The sequence below is a fragment of the Rhipicephalus microplus genome, chromosome 9 (assembly GCF_043290135.1).
Source record: "Rhipicephalus microplus isolate Deutch F79 chromosome 9, USDA_Rmic, whole genome shotgun sequence".
Lineage (NCBI taxonomy): Eukaryota > Metazoa > Arthropoda > Arachnida > Ixodida > Ixodidae > Rhipicephalus > Rhipicephalus microplus.
This window is the reverse complement of record NC_134708.1, coordinates 27,585,369-27,603,280: the sequence shown is the minus strand read 5'-3', so window position 1 is coordinate 27,603,280 and position 17,912 is coordinate 27,585,369. Positions and strand designations below refer to the sequence as shown.

General features: G+C 48.2%; 1 protein-coding gene and 1 long non-coding RNA gene across 2 annotated transcripts in view; one reads left to right on the top strand and one right to left on the bottom strand.

Annotated features, from left to right (window-relative positions):
* LOC142771634 (uncharacterized) overlaps positions 1 to 17,912 on the bottom strand; it is a 36,556-nt gene that overhangs the window by 8,166 nt on the left and 10,478 nt on the right. The window contains exon 3 of the long non-coding RNA XR_012886033.1: positions 14,497 to 14,652. This is a non-coding gene — a long non-coding RNA (uncharacterized LOC142771634). The remainder of the gene's footprint in view (positions 1 to 14,496; positions 14,653 to 17,912) is intronic.
* LOC142771633 (TNF receptor-associated factor 6-like) lies at positions 7,751 to 12,521 on the top strand. The gene is made up of 2 exons (XM_075873371.1): positions 7,751 to 8,980; positions 9,411 to 12,521. The coding sequence occupies exons 1-2, from the start codon at positions 8,690 to 8,692 to the stop codon at positions 9,885 to 9,887; spliced, it is 768 nt and encodes a 255-aa protein (XP_075729486.1). The 5' UTR covers positions 7,751 to 8,689; the 3' UTR covers positions 9,888 to 12,521.

Below are 17,912 nucleotides of genomic sequence, written 5' to 3'. Positions count from 1 at the left end.
CCGTCCGCGCCGTTTGCGCCGTCCGCACCGCTTCTCGAACATTCGACAGCTGACGCGCGCGCATGCGCCGTCGCGCCGTCGCCCACTCTTCCACCATCTGTGCATCCCTTCCTCCTCTACACACCGCGCGTGCTTCACTCCTCCACCATCTGTGCACCCTTCCTCCTCTACACACCGCGTTCGACATCTACAATTCTCCTGATTCTCCAGTGGACGCGCATGTGGCGTCGCGCTTCGAGAACATTCAACAGCTGACAGTGCATGCGCCGTCGAGCTGTATATATACTCAAGGTCGGCGCTCGCTCACTCAGTTGCCGCTCGTCGGTTGGTTTGTACGGCGCGTCGACGTCCAAGGTCGCGGTGAAATGAATTCCAACGAATCCACAAACACAATGATCGACGTCCCTTCGACCAGCGCCGCCCTTTCGCATACGTGTGTACGTGTTCACTCATTTAACACCCCCTCCTACAACCACGTTAACCAATTTAGCCATCGACCCAAGTAAGTCGCAATTTAACACCCCATTTCACAACCACGTTAACCAATTTAGCCATCGACCCAAGTAAGTCGCACTTTAACACCCCGTTAACCAATTATATGCTCCGCATCCTCCTCAGTGTTCCCCCGAGGGAAGCTGCGGGCAATTTTTTTATGCAGGAGCCAAGGGCAGGCGAGCAAAAACAAAAGCACGTCGTCTTCTTCAGTCCCCCTTTTCACGAGACTGTTGGCGCGCACATCGTCTTCGTTCTTTGTTTCGTGCACGGCATTTGCCTCCCCTTAAAAGAGCATCGGCCCGATGCTATAGATGAGACAGTAATTTGCGCAAGAAGTCACTTTGTAGATGTGACGGTGCCTCGCAGAGTCACTCGCTGACGTATGGCTTAATGCGCACTACGTGCACAAGCTCAGGTCGGTGCTGGCGACGCCTTGAACAGTTTTGGCTATCCGGGACGACTTCATAGGTAACGTCACTTAGTCGTCGCAGCACTCGATAAGGTCCGAAGTACCTTCTGAGCAATTTTCCGGATAGTCCCCGTCTTCGTACAGGCGTCCACACCCATACCCTGTCCCCGGTTTTGTACGTTACAGGTGTATGACGTTGGTTATAGCGGCCTGCGTCGTACTCTTGCTGTTTGTATATTCGCAGACGTGCGAGCTGCCTGGCTTCCTCTGCGCGTTGAGTAAACGCGTCAGCACTCGTTTCGTTGTCATCGCATTCGTGTGGCAGCATCGCGTCTAACATCGTTCTTACTTCTCGTCCGTAAACAAGGCTGAATGGGGTCGTCCGTGTGGTTTCTTGTTTCGCAGTATTGTATGGGAACGTTATGTAAGGGAGAATCTCGTCCCAGTTTTTGTGTTCAAAGTCCACATACATTGAAAGCATGTCTTCCAGAGTTTTGTTAAGTCGCTCGGTCAACCCGTTGGTTTGTGGATGGTAAGCTGTCGACTTGCGATGAATAGTACCACTGAGCCCCAACACATGATCTAAAAGCGCGGCCGTGAATGCGGTTCCGCGATCTGTTATAACGATCGATGGCGCACCGTGTCTCAGCACAATGTTCTCTATGAAGAACCGGGCTACCTCCTCTGCTGTGGCTCTCTGGATGGCTTTTGTCTCGGCGTGGCGAGTAAGGTAGTCGGTCGCCACTATAACCCAACGGTTGCCAACACTAGAGGTGGGAAGTGGGCCCAAAAGGTCCATTCCGATCTGGTCAAACGGCGTTGTCGGGATCTGGACAGGGTGTAGCAAACCGGCTCGTTTCGTTGGAGGTGACTTGCGCCGCTGGCAATCGAGGCAAGTCCGAACATGATGCTTTACGGTAGCGGTGAGCTTAGGCCAGTAATATCTCCCTCGAACTCTGCTCAGTGTGCGCGTGTAACCTAAATGTCCAGATGTTACCTCGTTGTGGCACGCTTGCAACACCTCAGAACGAAGAGTGGTAGGGACGACAAGCAGGTAGGTGGACCCGTCTGACGAGAAGTTCATTTTGTAAAGGACATTGTTTCGCTGACAGAACGACGATAATCCTCTTGTAAAGGCTTTGGGTGCATTCTGGCTTCGTCCTTCTAAATAATTAATCAAGCCAAGTAGCTCAGGATCGTCATGCTGGAGATCTGCGATGGTTGACGTGTCGAGGATTCCTAGGAACGCTATCTCTTCATCAAAAGCAGCAGCTGACTCTATTGGTGATCGAGATAGGCAGTCGGCGTCCGTGTGTCGTTTTCCCGACTTATACACCATCGTTATGTCAAACTCCTGTAGTCTAAGGCTCCAGCGTGCCAATCGCCCGGAAGGATCTTTCAGACTTGTCAACCAACACAACAAATGGTGGTCACTGATAACCTTGAATGGGCGGCCGTACAGGTATGGGCGAAATTTCATAACTGCCCACACCACGGCGAGGCATTCCTTTTCAGTGGTCAAGTAATTTGCTTCTGTGCGTGACAGAGTTCTGCTTGAGTAAGCGATCACTTTTTCCTCGTCATCCTGGCGCTGTACAAGCACAGCTCCGAGGCCAACATTGCTGGCGTCAGTATGGAGCACTGTAGGGGCTGTGTCATCAAAATGGGCAAGCACGGGGGTCGTTTGTAGACGTTGCCGCAAGTCATTGAAAGCATCTTCCTGTTCGTCGCCCCAAACAAATGCAACGTCATCCCTCGTGAGACGAGTTAAAGGTGACGCAATGCGCGCAAAATCTGGAATAAATCGCCGATAATATGCACAGAGACCCAGAAAACGCCTCACTGCCTTTTTATCTGATGGTGTTGGAAACTGTGCAACGGCGGCAACTTTTTCGAGGTCTGGACGAACTCCTGCGCAACTGACGACATGGCCAAGAAACTGCAGTTCCTCAAAGCAGAAGTGACATTTCTCCGGCTTGAGCGTCAGGCCTGCGGCCCGTATGGCCTGCAAGACCATTTGCAATCATTCAAGGTGTTCGTCAAACGTTGTAGAAAACACAATGACGTCATCAAGGTATACTAGACAGGTCCTCTATTTAAGGCCAGAGAGAACGGTATCCATGAGACGCTGGAAAGTAGCAGGAGCGGAGCACAAGCCAAATGGTAAAACCTTAAATTCGTACAGTCCGTCTGGCGTCACGAAAGCGGTTTTTTCACGATCCCTGGGGTCTACTTCAATTTGCCAATATCCGCTCTTTAAGTCTATGGAAGAGAAGTAACGTGCGTTTCGAAGCCTGTCAATTGAATCATCTATGCGGGGAAGCGGGTACACGTCCTTTTTTGTAACCTGATTTAGCTTTCGATAGTCCACACAGAAACGCAGGCTGCCGTCCTTCTTTTTCACTAGAACAACAGGTGATGCCCAGGGGCTTTTCGACGGTTGAATGACGTCGTCTTCAAGCATTTTTGTTACCTGCTGTTCTATCGCTTCTCGCTCTTTTGAAGCCACACGGTACGGATTTTGATGGATTGGTCTAGCCGTGTCCTCTGTGATGATTCGGTGCTTGGTCAAGGACGTCCGGCCAACTTTCGAGGTCGATGCAAAACAGTCGTGGAACTCGTCTAGCAGCACAAGCAGGCGTTCCCGATGTTGCTGAGTTAAAGTAGGGCTGAGGTCAAGGTTAGGTACTAGGTCACGTGGGTCTTGTGCAGGTGTTGCTTTGAGTGCTGAAAAGCAGTCATGAACATCTGCGATCTCGTCGAAATGTGCCAACGTTGTGCCTTTTGGGAGGTGCCGTCGCTCGGAGGTGAAATTGGTCAACAGCAAGTTCGTTCGGCCGTCGGTGACATTGACTATTCCTCATGCTACGGAAATCCCGTGAGTGAAAAGCAGCGAGGTTAGTTGGTCGGCGACTCCTTCACCGTCGAACGGTACGTCACATGCTACTGAAACGAGGATACACGATCGAGGCGGCACGACTATATTGTGGTCTTTGAGACGAAAGTATTTGTGCTCTGGTGATGTATGATCAGTCAGACGAGCACTCTCGTAAAATGAAACCACGCGGTCCGGGATGTTGATTATTGCGCCATGCTCCCTGAGAAAGTCCATTCCTATAATTAAATCTTTGCAGCACTCTGGGAGAACAATGAAAGTCGCGACGAAAGAAGAATCTCCTATGCTGATTCTTGCTGTGCATCTTTCTGTGGGGAGCAGCAATTGACCACCCGCTGTTCTTATATGTGGTCCTGTCCATGGCGTTCTTACTTTTCTAAGATGATCAGCCAGCTTCCGACTTATTATGGAAAAATCAGCACCCGTATCGACTAAGGCCGTCACTTGCTCTCCGTCAATAATTACATTGAGGTCGGCGCTCACCATTTCGTCGTTGTTAATATTCGTCGGCGTCAAGTCGTTCTGTCGCGGCAGTACTGGGGACTTTTTATCGTCTTGTGGTCGGGCTGCGACCTTACCCCGAGAGGTCGCCGCCTTTAATTTCCCCGGTAAGGGCTGGGTGACCTTGTTGCCCGAAGGTCAGCAAAAGTACGTCGATTCGGTGATGATGTCTGAGCAGGAGACGGAGAGCGTGACCTGTGGGCGGAATTGGGCTGTCGATGAGGAGGCGACTCGTGATAGGGAGACCATGTTGTTGAAGGTCCTCGAAAAGCAGGGTCGTCATGGCGAACAATGTAGTCGTCATTGGCACGGCGACCGTCGTACCCTGGCCGAGACGGGCGAAGCGATGTGTCGCGGTACCAACAATAGCGAGCTATATGGCCGGCACCACCACAGTTGAAGCAGAGAGGGCGCCGATCGACGGTGCGCCAAGCGTCCGTTCTGCGAAATTGTGGGCGTCTTATGTCCTCTCATGGTGGTGAGTAAGGCGCGGCAAGTGGTGGCTGGTGGCATGGAGACATCGGAGACATGGGCTGACGTCTCAAAGCCTCCTGCAATGGTTGCGACGAATGTGCGGCTGTAGGTGGCTGGTAGTATGATGTAATGGGCGGGACGGATGGTGGTCGGCGGACAGCGTCGGCGTAACTCAGTTGACGCTGATCGCGATCGAGATCAGCTGCTGAAAAAGCGTGCCTAAGTTCGTCACGAACGACTGCGGCAACGGTGGTCACTGGTGTATCCACTGGAGGAGTCCAAAGCTTCTGCATTTCTTCGCGGACAATATCTCTGATAAGGTCACGTAGGGAGCCCTGATTGTCCAGAGTCACTGAAGCGGCGTTGATTGGGGTGGTAGTGGACGAGCGATCATATTGCCTCGATCTTTGGTGCAGAGCACGCTCAATGGCAGTGGCTTCTCTTATAAAATCGGCCACGGTAGTTGGGGAATTGCGCACAAGTCCAGCGAACAGTTGTTCTTTCACGCCACGCATAAGGTAGCGCAACTTCTTCTCCTCGGACATGTCGGGATCAGCCCGACGACAGAGGCGCATCACGTCTTCAGCAAACATTGCCACAGTTTCGTTAGGTTTTTGAAACCTTAACTCGAGCAACTGCTGAGCCCGCTCACGACGGTCGACGCTAGCAAAGGTGTCAATCAGCTGCTGACGAAAGTCATCCCATGTGGATATAGGGCCTTCTCGATTCTCAAGCCACGTGTGAGCGCCGTCATCGAGAGTGAAATACGTGCGGGCGAGCTTCTGTTGAGCATTCCACTGGTTGATCTCGGCAACGCGTTCGTAATGCTCAAGCCAATCTTCAACATCTTCGTGTGGGGCACCACTGAAGCGATCAAGCACAAGTGGCTGAAGAAGTGTTACCTGGGTTGGATTGGAAACGGGGCTGCCTTGTATCCCTTGGGCCAACTGTGGCTGGCTAGCGGAGGCCATTGGAAGAGGTACGTAATGCCTGGTAGATTGTTCGTCGAAGGAGGTTAGTTCAGGAGATAGGCCTAGCAACCGCCGACTGAAGCGGTGCACTGGTGTCGTAACAGATGGCTGCGTGTCGGGACTTGATGAACGGCTCCCAGATGGGGTGTTGAGCATCGGCAGGCTTGCAACCCAGCGCCTCCACCAGTGTCGTGGTTCAACGTAAGCAGTGCACCGAGACGTTGAGTCCGAGAACCAACGGCGTGTGTTTTTATGCAGGAGCCAAGGGCAGGCGAGCAAAAACAAAAGCACGTCGTCTTCTTCAGTCCCCCTTTTCACGAGACTGTTGGCGCGCACATCGTCTTCGTTCTTTGTTTCGTGCGCGGCAATACATATATTGAGCGTCGTTTCATGATGTGTCGCTCAATAAAAAAATTACAACACAGCCCCTTCCCTCCGCATGCTTCGCGTAACGTCGATTCTCAGGTACATGGTATCTGCCAAATTTTTCATTACTTGTTTCAAATATCTTATACTTTATCAGGCATACTGCTTTCCGCATGACACTGGCAGGGAGATAGATAGATAGATAGATAGATAGATAGATAGATAGATAGATAGATAGATAGATAGATAGATAGATAGATAGATAGATAGATAGATAGATAGATAGATAGATAGATAGATAGATAGATAGATAGATAGATAGATAGATAGATAGATAGATAGATAGATAGATAGATAGATAGATAGATAGATAGATAGATAGATAGATAGATAGATAGATAGATAGATAGATAGATAGATAGATAGATAGATAGATAGATAGATAGATAGATAGATAGATAGATTAACGTGTGTTTCTTCCTCAATTGAAAAGCGTCCGTGCGTGCCACTCCTCTAGTCGGGCCGTGGAGGTGGCTACCTACCACTACTATTACTACTACTACTACTACTACTACTACTGCATACATCGCAGACGCACGACCTGCGGCATAGGGAGCTTCGCCCCCAAAACCACAACGCCAACCCTCTCCAGTCGATGTCTGCGCGTTATTGCATCATTGCTTAACAAAATGTCACGAAAAAATATTTACGTAAGCGGGGTATGAAAGGTGAAGATTCCGAATCACCAACGAAATCGAGAATCGCGAACCGCTACAGTGTCACAGTACGTTGAATGTGAAAACAATACCCGCACACAATACTTGCGCTCAGTATGAGCTACAACACGTGAGCGCGTGGCTGAGCGCACTGCCAGGTTGTAGCACGTTAAAGAACCCCAAGTGGTCAAAATTTCCGGAGTCCTCCACTACGGCGTCTCTCATAATCATATGGTGGTTTTGGGACGTTAAACCCCACAAATCAATCAATCAATCAATCAATCAATCAACTGCCAGGTTGTACAGTAGCGCCCGATCGTGACATAGTTTCGAGTTATCGGGCAAGGGGTTGGCTGATCCTGCGAATGTACATCACCCCCACATGCTAAGAACGGCAAGTCGCTGCATATCAAGGATAATTTGCTGGTATTCTTGAGTGTGGCGCAGCGTCATTTTCAGCCGAGCAGTGGCGCACTGCTCAACTCCGTCAGGTGAAGGGTGAAAGGCGTCTGTGAATCACGTGTTTCACGTTTGTGAGTCACGTGTGAATCACGGGGTAGATATCACGTGTTTTGTGAAGCTCGGCTTGTCGAGCGCGAAATGTGGTCTTCAAGACACGGTGGCAGTTATTATTTTCGAAGCTGATATCACCGCAGGGCCAAACCAGGGCGAGCGTGAAAGCAAATAGGGGCGACGTGCATTCGCAGGATCGGCCAAACCCTCTCCGGATAACTCGAAAATATGTCACGATCGGGTGCTACTGTACAACCTTGCAGCGTACTCGGCCACGCAGTCGCGTGTTGTAGCTCATACTGAGCGCGATAGTACCAGCACCTCCCCTGCATTATCAATGTGAGCCAGATGCACCCGATGACCTCCCCTCTAGCCCTTTCCGACTCGCACGTCGCCTAGCCTTCACGAGTGCTCTGCGGTCATGGAGGGAGAACCCATCATGATGGGTTCACGACGGAAACCGTACGACCTTATTTCATGTTCATTTGTGTACAGATCCGTGGGGCGGCATCTTGCATTCCTGGTGTTCACAACGTTGGCGCACGCGCTGGCCTTCCAAGGGTGTTTTCAGATAGCGCGTATCTGTTCGTGGCGCTATGCGGGCAACCAATGCGTCACTGCGACGCTGCTGCATCACGAGCGTTATGATGCGGCGACGGCATTGCTTCGCACCACAAAAGAGCACGAAGTAACACATTTGACAGAGAGTTATGATACTGGAGATGGGAACGCGTCTATCGCATCACCGTGGGAAAGCGCTCGGACTCACGTGTGGCGCCACAGCAGCCCTACTGAGCATGCGGTGTCGCCACACGACAACTCCCTGGTCTAAGGCGGACCTACGGATCCCGATGAGCAGCGTGTGTTTGCGCTGCCGTTCAAATAAATAAAAGAGGCGTTGCATGCACGAGCGCGCAGCCACACAAACGCACTTACACTATCGCCTTCCTAATCGCTAACCTGCCTGCACTTCGTCAAGACACCCTGCGGTTCATATCTTCATTCGCATCTACCTCGAATATCTGATTACGGCCATTGCTGATTTCAAGCTGGCAACCAAAAATTGCACCAACAGGAATATCGATATTTCTGCAAAACGATCTATCTTTAAAGTTTTCTCGTTAATACTTTACTCGAATCACTATAGTTGAGAAAGTTAAGGGGGCGTGAACTGAGCCTCGTGTTACGGGCGATAACAAGAAACAAATTCCTTCCGCTATCTTTCTCGGTTGGTATATATGCGGCCGTGGTGCATGAAACCCTTCAGTGCCGGTAGGGCCGTTCAAACATACGGCCAGTGTGCTCTCTCGAGTGCCCGTGAAGTATTCGCGTCTGAATTCACATCGCCATGGCGGATCTCAGCCGAGTGTACCGTTTCCGCGACATCCCCATCAAAGGCGTCAACTGGCGACCGACTCGCTTTGTCGACGAAGTGCCCGATTCCTGCTTGTGTGGACTGTGCCTCATGATTCCGAAAAGGACCGTGTGGATGCCATGTGGGCATCGTCTATGCGATTGGTGCCACGCATTCAAATCTGCAGGCCGCGGCCGCGTGCGTTGTCCGTTTGATGAACAGCAGTTCGAAGTAGGGCAATGTCGCAGTGACGATCTGCCCTTCAGAACAGCAAAGGCCTTCCAGGTGAGAAAGTAGCGTCGGTTGTTTTCCGAAAAAAAAGCTAGCACTATTGATTCGAATGGAATTTTTTTGTAAGTGACACACTATTCCCCATCTTACAGGCAGAATGCGAAACCTACACATTTAGTAATGACTATTGGGGGCAGCCCTGCTGTTTAAAGACAGCCGACTTTTTTTAATCCTATAGGCGTGCTTTCTTCTTCACCAATGAATGTTAAACGGCACAAAATGCAGTGTATAATGATGCGAGAGCTTAATAAATCTTATGTCCTCTCACGTTTCTCCTGGTAGAGTGCTAAATATTGCAATAAGGAATACGTGTTCGAGCATTTCTATACTGTAGCACTAAGTGAGGTCGGGGGTTGGCTCAAATTTTCAGTTCGAACGGCTAACGTGGATCTTAACGTTTGTTTTTTCTTTTTTTTCGATGAAGGTTTATTGCTGGAACAAAGCCCAAGGATGCGAGTTCAAGGGCGCCTTGAAAGACATGCTTCTACACTACGAGAACGATTGCACATTCCACTCAGTTGAAGATCTGCAATGCGGCGAAGCAGTCCTGAACACAGACGTCGAACCTCGCCAGGTAGCTGGATGTAGTAAAAGCGTTTCTCCAGCATGTACAGAGAGCGCCGTGTCAAAATTTGAAGCACTTACGCTCGAAGACGTGAAGAGTGTAGAAGAGAAGACGCCCTTGAGCGACTCGAATCACGACAATGTGATTCCCGCCTCTCCAAGCTGGGAGAACGGGCTGACAAAAGTCTGCAACAAGGAATCCAGGGTCGCCGTAGTCACAGATGAGGTTGGACCATCTGTACTTTTAGACACTGTTCAGCACTCCGGTACGGCTTCCACGACTGCCTCCCCGGAACCGGCTTCCCGGCAAAATCCAGCGAAAGAAGCCAGCATGTGAAACTCGACCCCATTCTGCTCCCAGTAAATGTTGACGAATCAAGGGCCTCAAATTTTTCCTAACATTTATCGTCACCTTCTGGCGAGAATTTAGAAAACGTCCACGGAAGATTTACTGCTCCATTTTATTGGCTATTTCGACGTACTTCTAACGGTACGAGTCCTTTAACATTGACGAAGCCCCTGTCTACCACGTATGCATGGAAAGTGTTAGGCGGGGCGAACCCTTTCGTCACTCTCGAAAGCTGTCCATCGGTACTGGCGAAAAGTGCCAGTATTTCGTCGCGTCACAGAGTTGCACACGAAGGACGCAATCCATTCACACTCCAACTTTGCTCCACTTTGTAACGTCTGTTGGCCCATGGACTGGGTGTTAGCATTGATATTGCTAGAGTTGTGTTGGGGGTGCTCGCTGTTTATTGCCTTCATTTGGCGTCTCTGTGCAAAACGGGGGAATGAAAGGAAACAGTTCGGTGCTCACGTGGATATCAGCCTTCCGTATGCGATGACGCCGCAGCTACAAGGCTACATTTTGTTAGCGTAATCGAAATACCGCCTGCTGTAACGCGTTGGTTTCCATCGTAACAGCATGGGCGACCTTTAAGTACTCGTCTCGCAAGAAGACATGCATGACTACTTCTCGAGCTGCTAGACCATCTTAATATTCCAAAGTTTTAGGTGATGCTTTTTCTTTTATGTACAGACACTGCTTTCGTGCGAATAAAAAAAAGAAATGAATTCAGGTCTTCGGAGCACACCGTAATAAGTTTCATTACATCTTTTTGGCGCACTTCACAAGTGCGCCCTAAGGTGCGTACTTTCTATAGTTTATTTTTTGTTTCTTTGTGTGCTGTTCACTGGCGAGACATTTTAGAGCTGAACTAGCTCACAGTGTGTAGGTAGCCTTCGCTGCCGCACTGCCGGCTTGCCCTCGCCTTTGGGCCGGTGAATACGACACGCTACGCAACGATACGCATATATTACTCTTTGCCGCATGAGAAGTTGTTACAGTGTGTTGACAATGCCATTGACTCATTTGGTGGTGTAGCCTTCCAGAATCTCACGGGTGTCCATAACAGTAACCTCTTAGAGCTTCTGTCCTTTTACATCAAGTCGACGTTTGTATCTTTGAATGATCGTAAATACATACAGAATAGTGGTGTCTGCATCGGGTCATGCCTCGCCCCAATCCTTAGTGACATATACCTTGCTTATCATGACCGCTTGCTGATGAGCATGCTGGACCAAAACTTTGTCACCAAAATATGTCGTTACGTAGACGACTTTTTAATTTTCATTGACTGCAGCGACGCTGCTTGCCAGCACCTAACCGACGATATTGTAATGACTTTTAAGGAATGTTTTAAACCGCTTTTATTGACTCATGAGTTGCCAGTTGACAATAGCTTACGCTTTTTAGATTTGAATTTAATTCTTTCACCTGACCATGTGTGCTGGCTATTTGAACCTAGAAATGGAAAACCCCTTTTACCCTATGACTCTTCCCATTCCAAGTGAGTTAAGCGCAGCATCACAAATCTTTCTCTCATCAATCCTCTTAGGAAATCGTGTCATCATGTCATGCATCGCAGCTTTGCTGCTCAAGCTGAAAGGCTTTTGAGAGCTGGGTACCCAGCTATCCTACTGGCATCTATAGCTGAAAAGCTATTAAAACAGATAAAGAAAGGATGCAACTCCGAGGCCCAGCCGGAATCTAACGACCGAAAAAGACCCGTAGTTTTACCCTACGTGCATGACATTTCCCACCGGCTAAAAAAGATAGGGGAGAAATGCAGCGTCAAAGTGGTGTTTTCAGCGCCGGATAAGTTACAGCGGCTCTGCAAAGTAGTCAACCCTCTCAGATCACACACCACTGATTGCGCAACTAAGCACAAAACTCGGTTTGTGCCGTGTGTAGTGGGGGTTGTTTACGCAATTCCATTCTCATGTGGTATGTGGTATTTCGGCCAAACGGGGCGATGCCTTAATGAAAGGCTAAAAGAGCACCATTATAATGCTCACAAAGCAATCCAGGGCCACATTGAAATTCACTGCCGCGATTGTGGATGTACCCCCATGTTTGACCAGTGTGAAGTGGTAAAAAAGCACCCGTCACAATTAACTCGAGAAATTATAGAGGCGCATTGTATAGCAAGAGCTGGCAGCACGTGTATTAGCGCCCCTTCTTTGGGTTTATCTGAACATGAAATGGCCTTCCTTAATCAGAGTAACCGCCTATGAATGTGTGATATGTGACGGTGTGATGTTGTGTGTTATCTTGTCGTTGCATTAGGGTGGTTTTGTATGCTTGCGCCGGTCTACTTATTTGATGCAATTTGACAATAAAGCTCAGTTGGAAGTTAGCGCTCTGTCCTCTTGTGTCGGTCTGCTCGGCCGTTTCTTCTTCCCCGTAATGCGCTATACCAGTTCAAGATACGCATTACTCTATGGCTGCCAAAGCAGATATTCCCTTGGCCGCTGTCTCAATGCAGTGGTTTTTCGCGATTGTGCACCTTGACTTTTTGAACTATTACGCTATCGTGCTCGTGAATAGTTGGTACAGTTAGGTCAGCAAAGTTTTCGGTGTATATAGCAAGTACACTATTCCACAAATAAAACACCCTTGCTTTCTCAATGTTTCTTGTTGGTATTCCTTTGTTTTTCTCACTCACGCAATTACCGAGACATTAGGCGCGAATAAAATCGCGTATTTGTTAAGCCATGTAAAAAGGTTGGCAATTAAGGAAAATTTTGATTTCGCACCACCTAGGGCGGTTTCGTGACGTAGCTGCGACTTTCTTTTTTACGTCATTTTTTTTTGTTAATTGTTCCCTACATGCGTAGCTGGCGACGGTGACAACGAGCCGCAAATTACTGGATTCATAGGCCTCTATGGAAGTTACGCTTGACAATGGCAATGAGCTGAACTAAACAAAAGCCCGGAATTCAGATGACCTGCATACCCCCCCCCCTCACCTCCATTTTGTGGCGCTCGAAGAAAACATGAGGCTATCAACCATTTAGCGAAGTGTCAGATAAATTGATTGATATGTGGGGTTTAACGTTCCAACCCACCATATGATTATGAGAGACGCTCAAGTGTCAAATAAACCTAAAGTAAATTTCTACTCTACTTAGGCATATTTGAAATCGTGACTATTCGAACGAAAAAAAATCTTTTTTGAGTTTTTGCTTTTCTTTGTGGGCCCTCCTTGCCAAGCCGCGCTTCAATCGTACGGCGGGAGTTGATGTTTCTGCCAACAGGTTTTCGACCACAACTCTTCGTTCCGACTTTTAAAACCAATATAATTTCACTGTGGCTTTACAACGCATGCGTGGTAGGTGCGGGCAAATAAAACAAAAAAGGGCGGTGAGAGGCAAAGAGCAGCGCAGAGCCTGGCATGCACGCTTTCCCTGTGTCGCCTTTGTGTCTCACCCCGTAATGATAGTGTCTGGATTGCTCAGTGGTGTCAGCCACGTTTCGGTGATTTGTGATTGCAGCTTGACTGTGTTCACAACGCTGGACGTGAATGGCGCGTTGCGACGGCCATAGAAGCCAACGTATACTGCGAGCGCGTTCGTTTCGTGACGGTCACGCGCCCCGAGCGAGCTGGCCGCGGTGACTGCCAAGCAGGGTGATGCGCGCACTCCGCACAGTCCGGAACACGAACGGTAAGTAATGCTCGTGTTTTCTCTTTGCTCGTCCGTGCCGTCGCTCAGGCAACTGCGGCCATCTTTCTGCGCTGTGTGACAAGGGAAAAGTACAACAACAAACAAACAAAAACAGCAAAAAAAACAGGACAGTTGGATTAGGTGCGCATAACAATTATGCGAGATGCCAGTTCTGTGTGCGAAGGCTACTGTGAGGTCAGTACGTATACAGTAAAGCAGTGAGCACCCTTGGGGTGAGCGCGTGGCCGACGGGAATATCAGAGCCACGTAACACCCATCGTGGTCGTGGTGGTAGTAATAATTAGAAGTAGGCCCCTAATATTTGCAGCCCAGTAGGGAGCGCAGCGCAGCGCCTAAAACAACTATCGTACTAAACATTGCACAAACTTAGCGTGTCAGCTGCGATACGCTCTTTCCACCGCACACACCATGTCATAAATTGGCTTGTTCGATCGTCTGCTTGCCGCACATTTTCCGGCTTGGTTGATGCATCCCGCATTTTAAGTTATTTTCTTCTTTGGAGTTTTCTTCAAGAAAAAGTTCAAATGTAAACTTTCTTATACTCATTTTTGCTTTCAGACGCCAATATTTAATATTATATGCACTTTGAAACGCCGGATGCATCCGCTAGGTCGACTAAAATGCGGCTATCAGACAACGAAGAACTGGATGCCGGAAGTGGTGCCCGTGGTGAAAAGAGTGTACCGCTTGAGTTTCGATTATAGAGCGTTACTGGGGCAGTGATAGTGCTCCTTGCCACGCGCCCATGTGTATACCCTAATAGTGCTCACCGCTGTACTCACGTGTTTCGTACGGCCAGGTAATCAACGTGCAAGCGCACCGTGCTAAGGATATCTTGTGCGATATGACTGCTAGGGAAGAAGCACGAGTGCAGTGGCATGCTTTTAGGCAACACTGAAGTGAAAGAGCGCGCTTACCCCACAAATCGTTTCGTCTCATGGGCCACGTTTGTTTTCATTTAACTCTTCTCATACTTCTGGTTCCACTTTTTACAGCAAGAGCTGTTACGAGATCACAACACGGTTCACGTGCACGCCGTAGTTGTCCGCCGCCGCCGCCGTTGTCTGTAACCGCTGTAGCACCAAAGAAAAAAAAAACTCCGTAAATAAAAAAAAAACACCAAGGACCCAACGGCATTCAAACTCAGGTCCCCTAAATGCCAGCCAAGCATTAAACTACTGAGCCACGTCAGTGCTTGGAACTCCTTTTCAAACTCCTTTTCAAACTCTTTTTCATGGAATCGCGTTGATATGAGCAATAAAGCGTTTTAGAACAGCAAAGGAACAATCATGTGTCACTTAATACACTACCAGTGGGTCGTCGAATGCTCCACTCGTTCACAAAAGCTTGATCTTGTTCACCCATTAACTGTGACGCATTCCCACTGTACGGGATTGTGGGGATTCGGCATAATCCTTCGTCGTGGTCAGCCACATCAAACAAAAGAAAAATTGCGCCAAGTTCCTTGCAAATGTGCTGCGGTTACCACACTTCTGCAAAGAATCACGAAGGATGGCATAGTGAAGGCCTGCCAACTACAATATTGGATAATAGTGCAGTGGGCTCCCTGCGAGTGTGCTTGCAGCAGCTACGTAGAGTGTTCAAAAAAGGCTCCGAAAGGTCGCTCTTCCAGCTTTGTGACTAGTGCTACGCGTTCCACCTAGCGTTTTTTTTTTTGTTCACTATAGTCGCAGGAGGACGGCCGTGTCAGAGTCGATGACTTCTCGATGACGTTTCGAGAGTGCTTAGAGAGGCCATGCCATAAACGTCTGGCCTTTTTTAGGCAACTTCTAGAAACGCGCTATTTGCCATATTGACGAGAAGGCACGTTTCTCTCGAAGCAGCCGTGTCACTCCTGTATTATTCTCTTTTTCCCCCACCCCAAGTGTAGGGTAGCCAACCGAGCCAAGCTTGGTTAACCTCCCTGCCTTTCCTCTCTATTTGTGTCTCTCTCTCTCCTGTATGAGCACGCTGAGCACCATGATGAAAGGGGCAGTAGGGTACGAATCTTTAAAGCTCCGAAATATGGCAGGTTGGTTGAGTTTGCAATGCAACACCACATTACAATGAAAGCTGTTGTCTGGCTCGGTCATATTACAGTATATGGACACCGAGCAGCGTGCAAAGACAAAAGTACGCCTTTTTTGTCAGCAAACCATTGATGCTGAGTCCTCTATACAGGTTGTCCCACGTAACCCTAGCCAGAGTGTAAAATAATGCCGGAACGCGTAATTACGACGCGACCAAATGCATGGTGCTCACCGTTGCCTGGGGTTAGTCAGACTATTTTTGTGTTCTCAAATATTGTTTCATTAGCTCTGTTTATCTAACTTTCGAAGTAAAGAAGATGGGTAACAAATTTCATTGAGAAAGTTGTATATCCGTTTGGAAAACGTCCAAATAAATAGTTTTTGACTTCATATCTGTTAAGTATTAGTGTTTTTCTGCTAATTACAAATGCTCGCGAAATACCAAAAAAAAAATGCCACGTGACGAACCCGCTCGCGCGTCAGTGCGCACGATGATTCTGGTGCTCCCTAACGTTCAGCGTACGAACGACACGCTTCCCTCGCACCGTTTCATAACAGCGATAAGCAGTCAGAGCGGTTATCGTTTTTGTGGCCGATAGCAAAACGTGTTCATCGTAAAGTCGCCACCATCGTTAGGGAGCACTAGAATAATTGTGCGCATTGGCGCACGAGCGGGTTCGTCACGTGGTATTTTTTTGCATTTCGCGGGCATTTGTAATTAGCCGAAAAACACTAATACCTAACAGATATAAACTTCAAAGCTGTCTAATCGCACGTTTTGCAAACCAATTACAACTTTCTCATTGAAATTCGTTATCCGTCTTCGTTACTTCCAAACCCAATAATTGAACATATTTAATTAAAGAATATATGAGAACACAAAAAATAGTCTAACTCGAGGACACGTTGAGCAAAATGCATTTGGTCGCGTCGTAATTACGTGTTCTGACATATTTTTAAACTCTGGTTAAAGTTACGTGGGACACCTTAAATGGCGAATGTGATCTTTGGTGCCTACATTAACGTAATGACATGAGTCTGGGACATGACTGTCGAGCGTCTGCACTTGTGCTAGTATCAATGGTTGTTTTCTCTTTTTTTTGTATCTTAGCGGACGAAACCATACTAATACTTACAACCTTGTTCGTCGTTTAGTTTGTTGAAGGTCCCCCAAAAGAAGTAATCTCATGCTGTCAACTCTTCTTTGCAAGAGGCTTTGCAATGCGATTGACCGCCTGTGCGTTTGTGGGCTTTATTGGTGTTTGTTAGTTTTCTATGCAGTTACTTGACCAAAGATAAATACATAACTGAGTAACAACGGATACCGGAGCACTTTCTAACGAGTCGATGTTACAGCAAGAGGAAGAACGTTTAGGCTCAGGTTTTCCACAAAATAAATATATAGGTTATCACGACCACACTTTTCCAGTTTTGTAACGGCCAACACTGGACCCAAAACGAGGAAATCAAACCAGCGCTGACACGTACGTTTCGGGGCTTGTCTACAGTCTGTCCTTACCAAATTTTAAGGGCGTCTGACTAGCCGATCATTAGCAGTCTTGTACCACGTGCTACTGAGTTTAGACGATTGATTGATATGTGTGCTTTAACGTCCCAAAGCCACCATATGATTATGAGAGACGCCGTAGTGGAGGGCTCAGGAAATTTCGACCACCTGGGGTTCTTTAACGTGCACCCAAGTCTGAGCACACGGGCCTACAACATTTCCGCCTCTATCGGAAATGCAGCCGCCGTAGCTGGGATTCAATCCCGCGACCTGCGGGTCAGCAGCCGAGTACCTTAGCCACTAGACCACCACGGCGGGGCATCCTGATCATTGTTGGGTGCCACTGTGTTTTATAAATTACGCGTCGAATTTTCCAGCCTTATCGCTGGTGGTCGCGCAAGCTGAGGAATAATCCTGGGCGTTCGCGTCCTGTGCGCAATCTTTACAAAATGATCTATACTACGAACGTGAAGCTTTTCTAACACTGAGGCGCGACCTGCGACGAATATTGCTCACAGTCTTTGTGAGTCTAAACCAGAAACAATAAAATAACATGCGTGACAATAAGAACATGAATAATAATATCTGTGGTTTTACGTCCCAAAAACCATGACATAGAATCAACAAAAAGAAAAATTCATGTTTTCATCAAAATTACTACACGATATCAAATGTTAACGGTAATATTTCATTGGCTTGTCGCATTCCGTGCCTTCATGACAGTCGCCGAAAGACATGATGGTGACCTTTTTAAGGTCACTGGGGTTAACACCTGTGGACGATGTCACACGCACTT

Bases quoted from the DNA above. Each gene is read 5' to 3' on its own strand.
- LOC142771633 (XM_075873371.1), top strand. From the start codon at position 8,690: ATGGCGGATCTCAGCCGAGTGTACCGTTTCCGCGACATCCCCATCAAA. The intron at 8,981-9,410 runs GTGAGAAAGTAG...TTTTCGATGAAG, and splicing joins GAACAGCAAAGGCCTTCCAG to GTTTATTGCTGGAACAAAGC.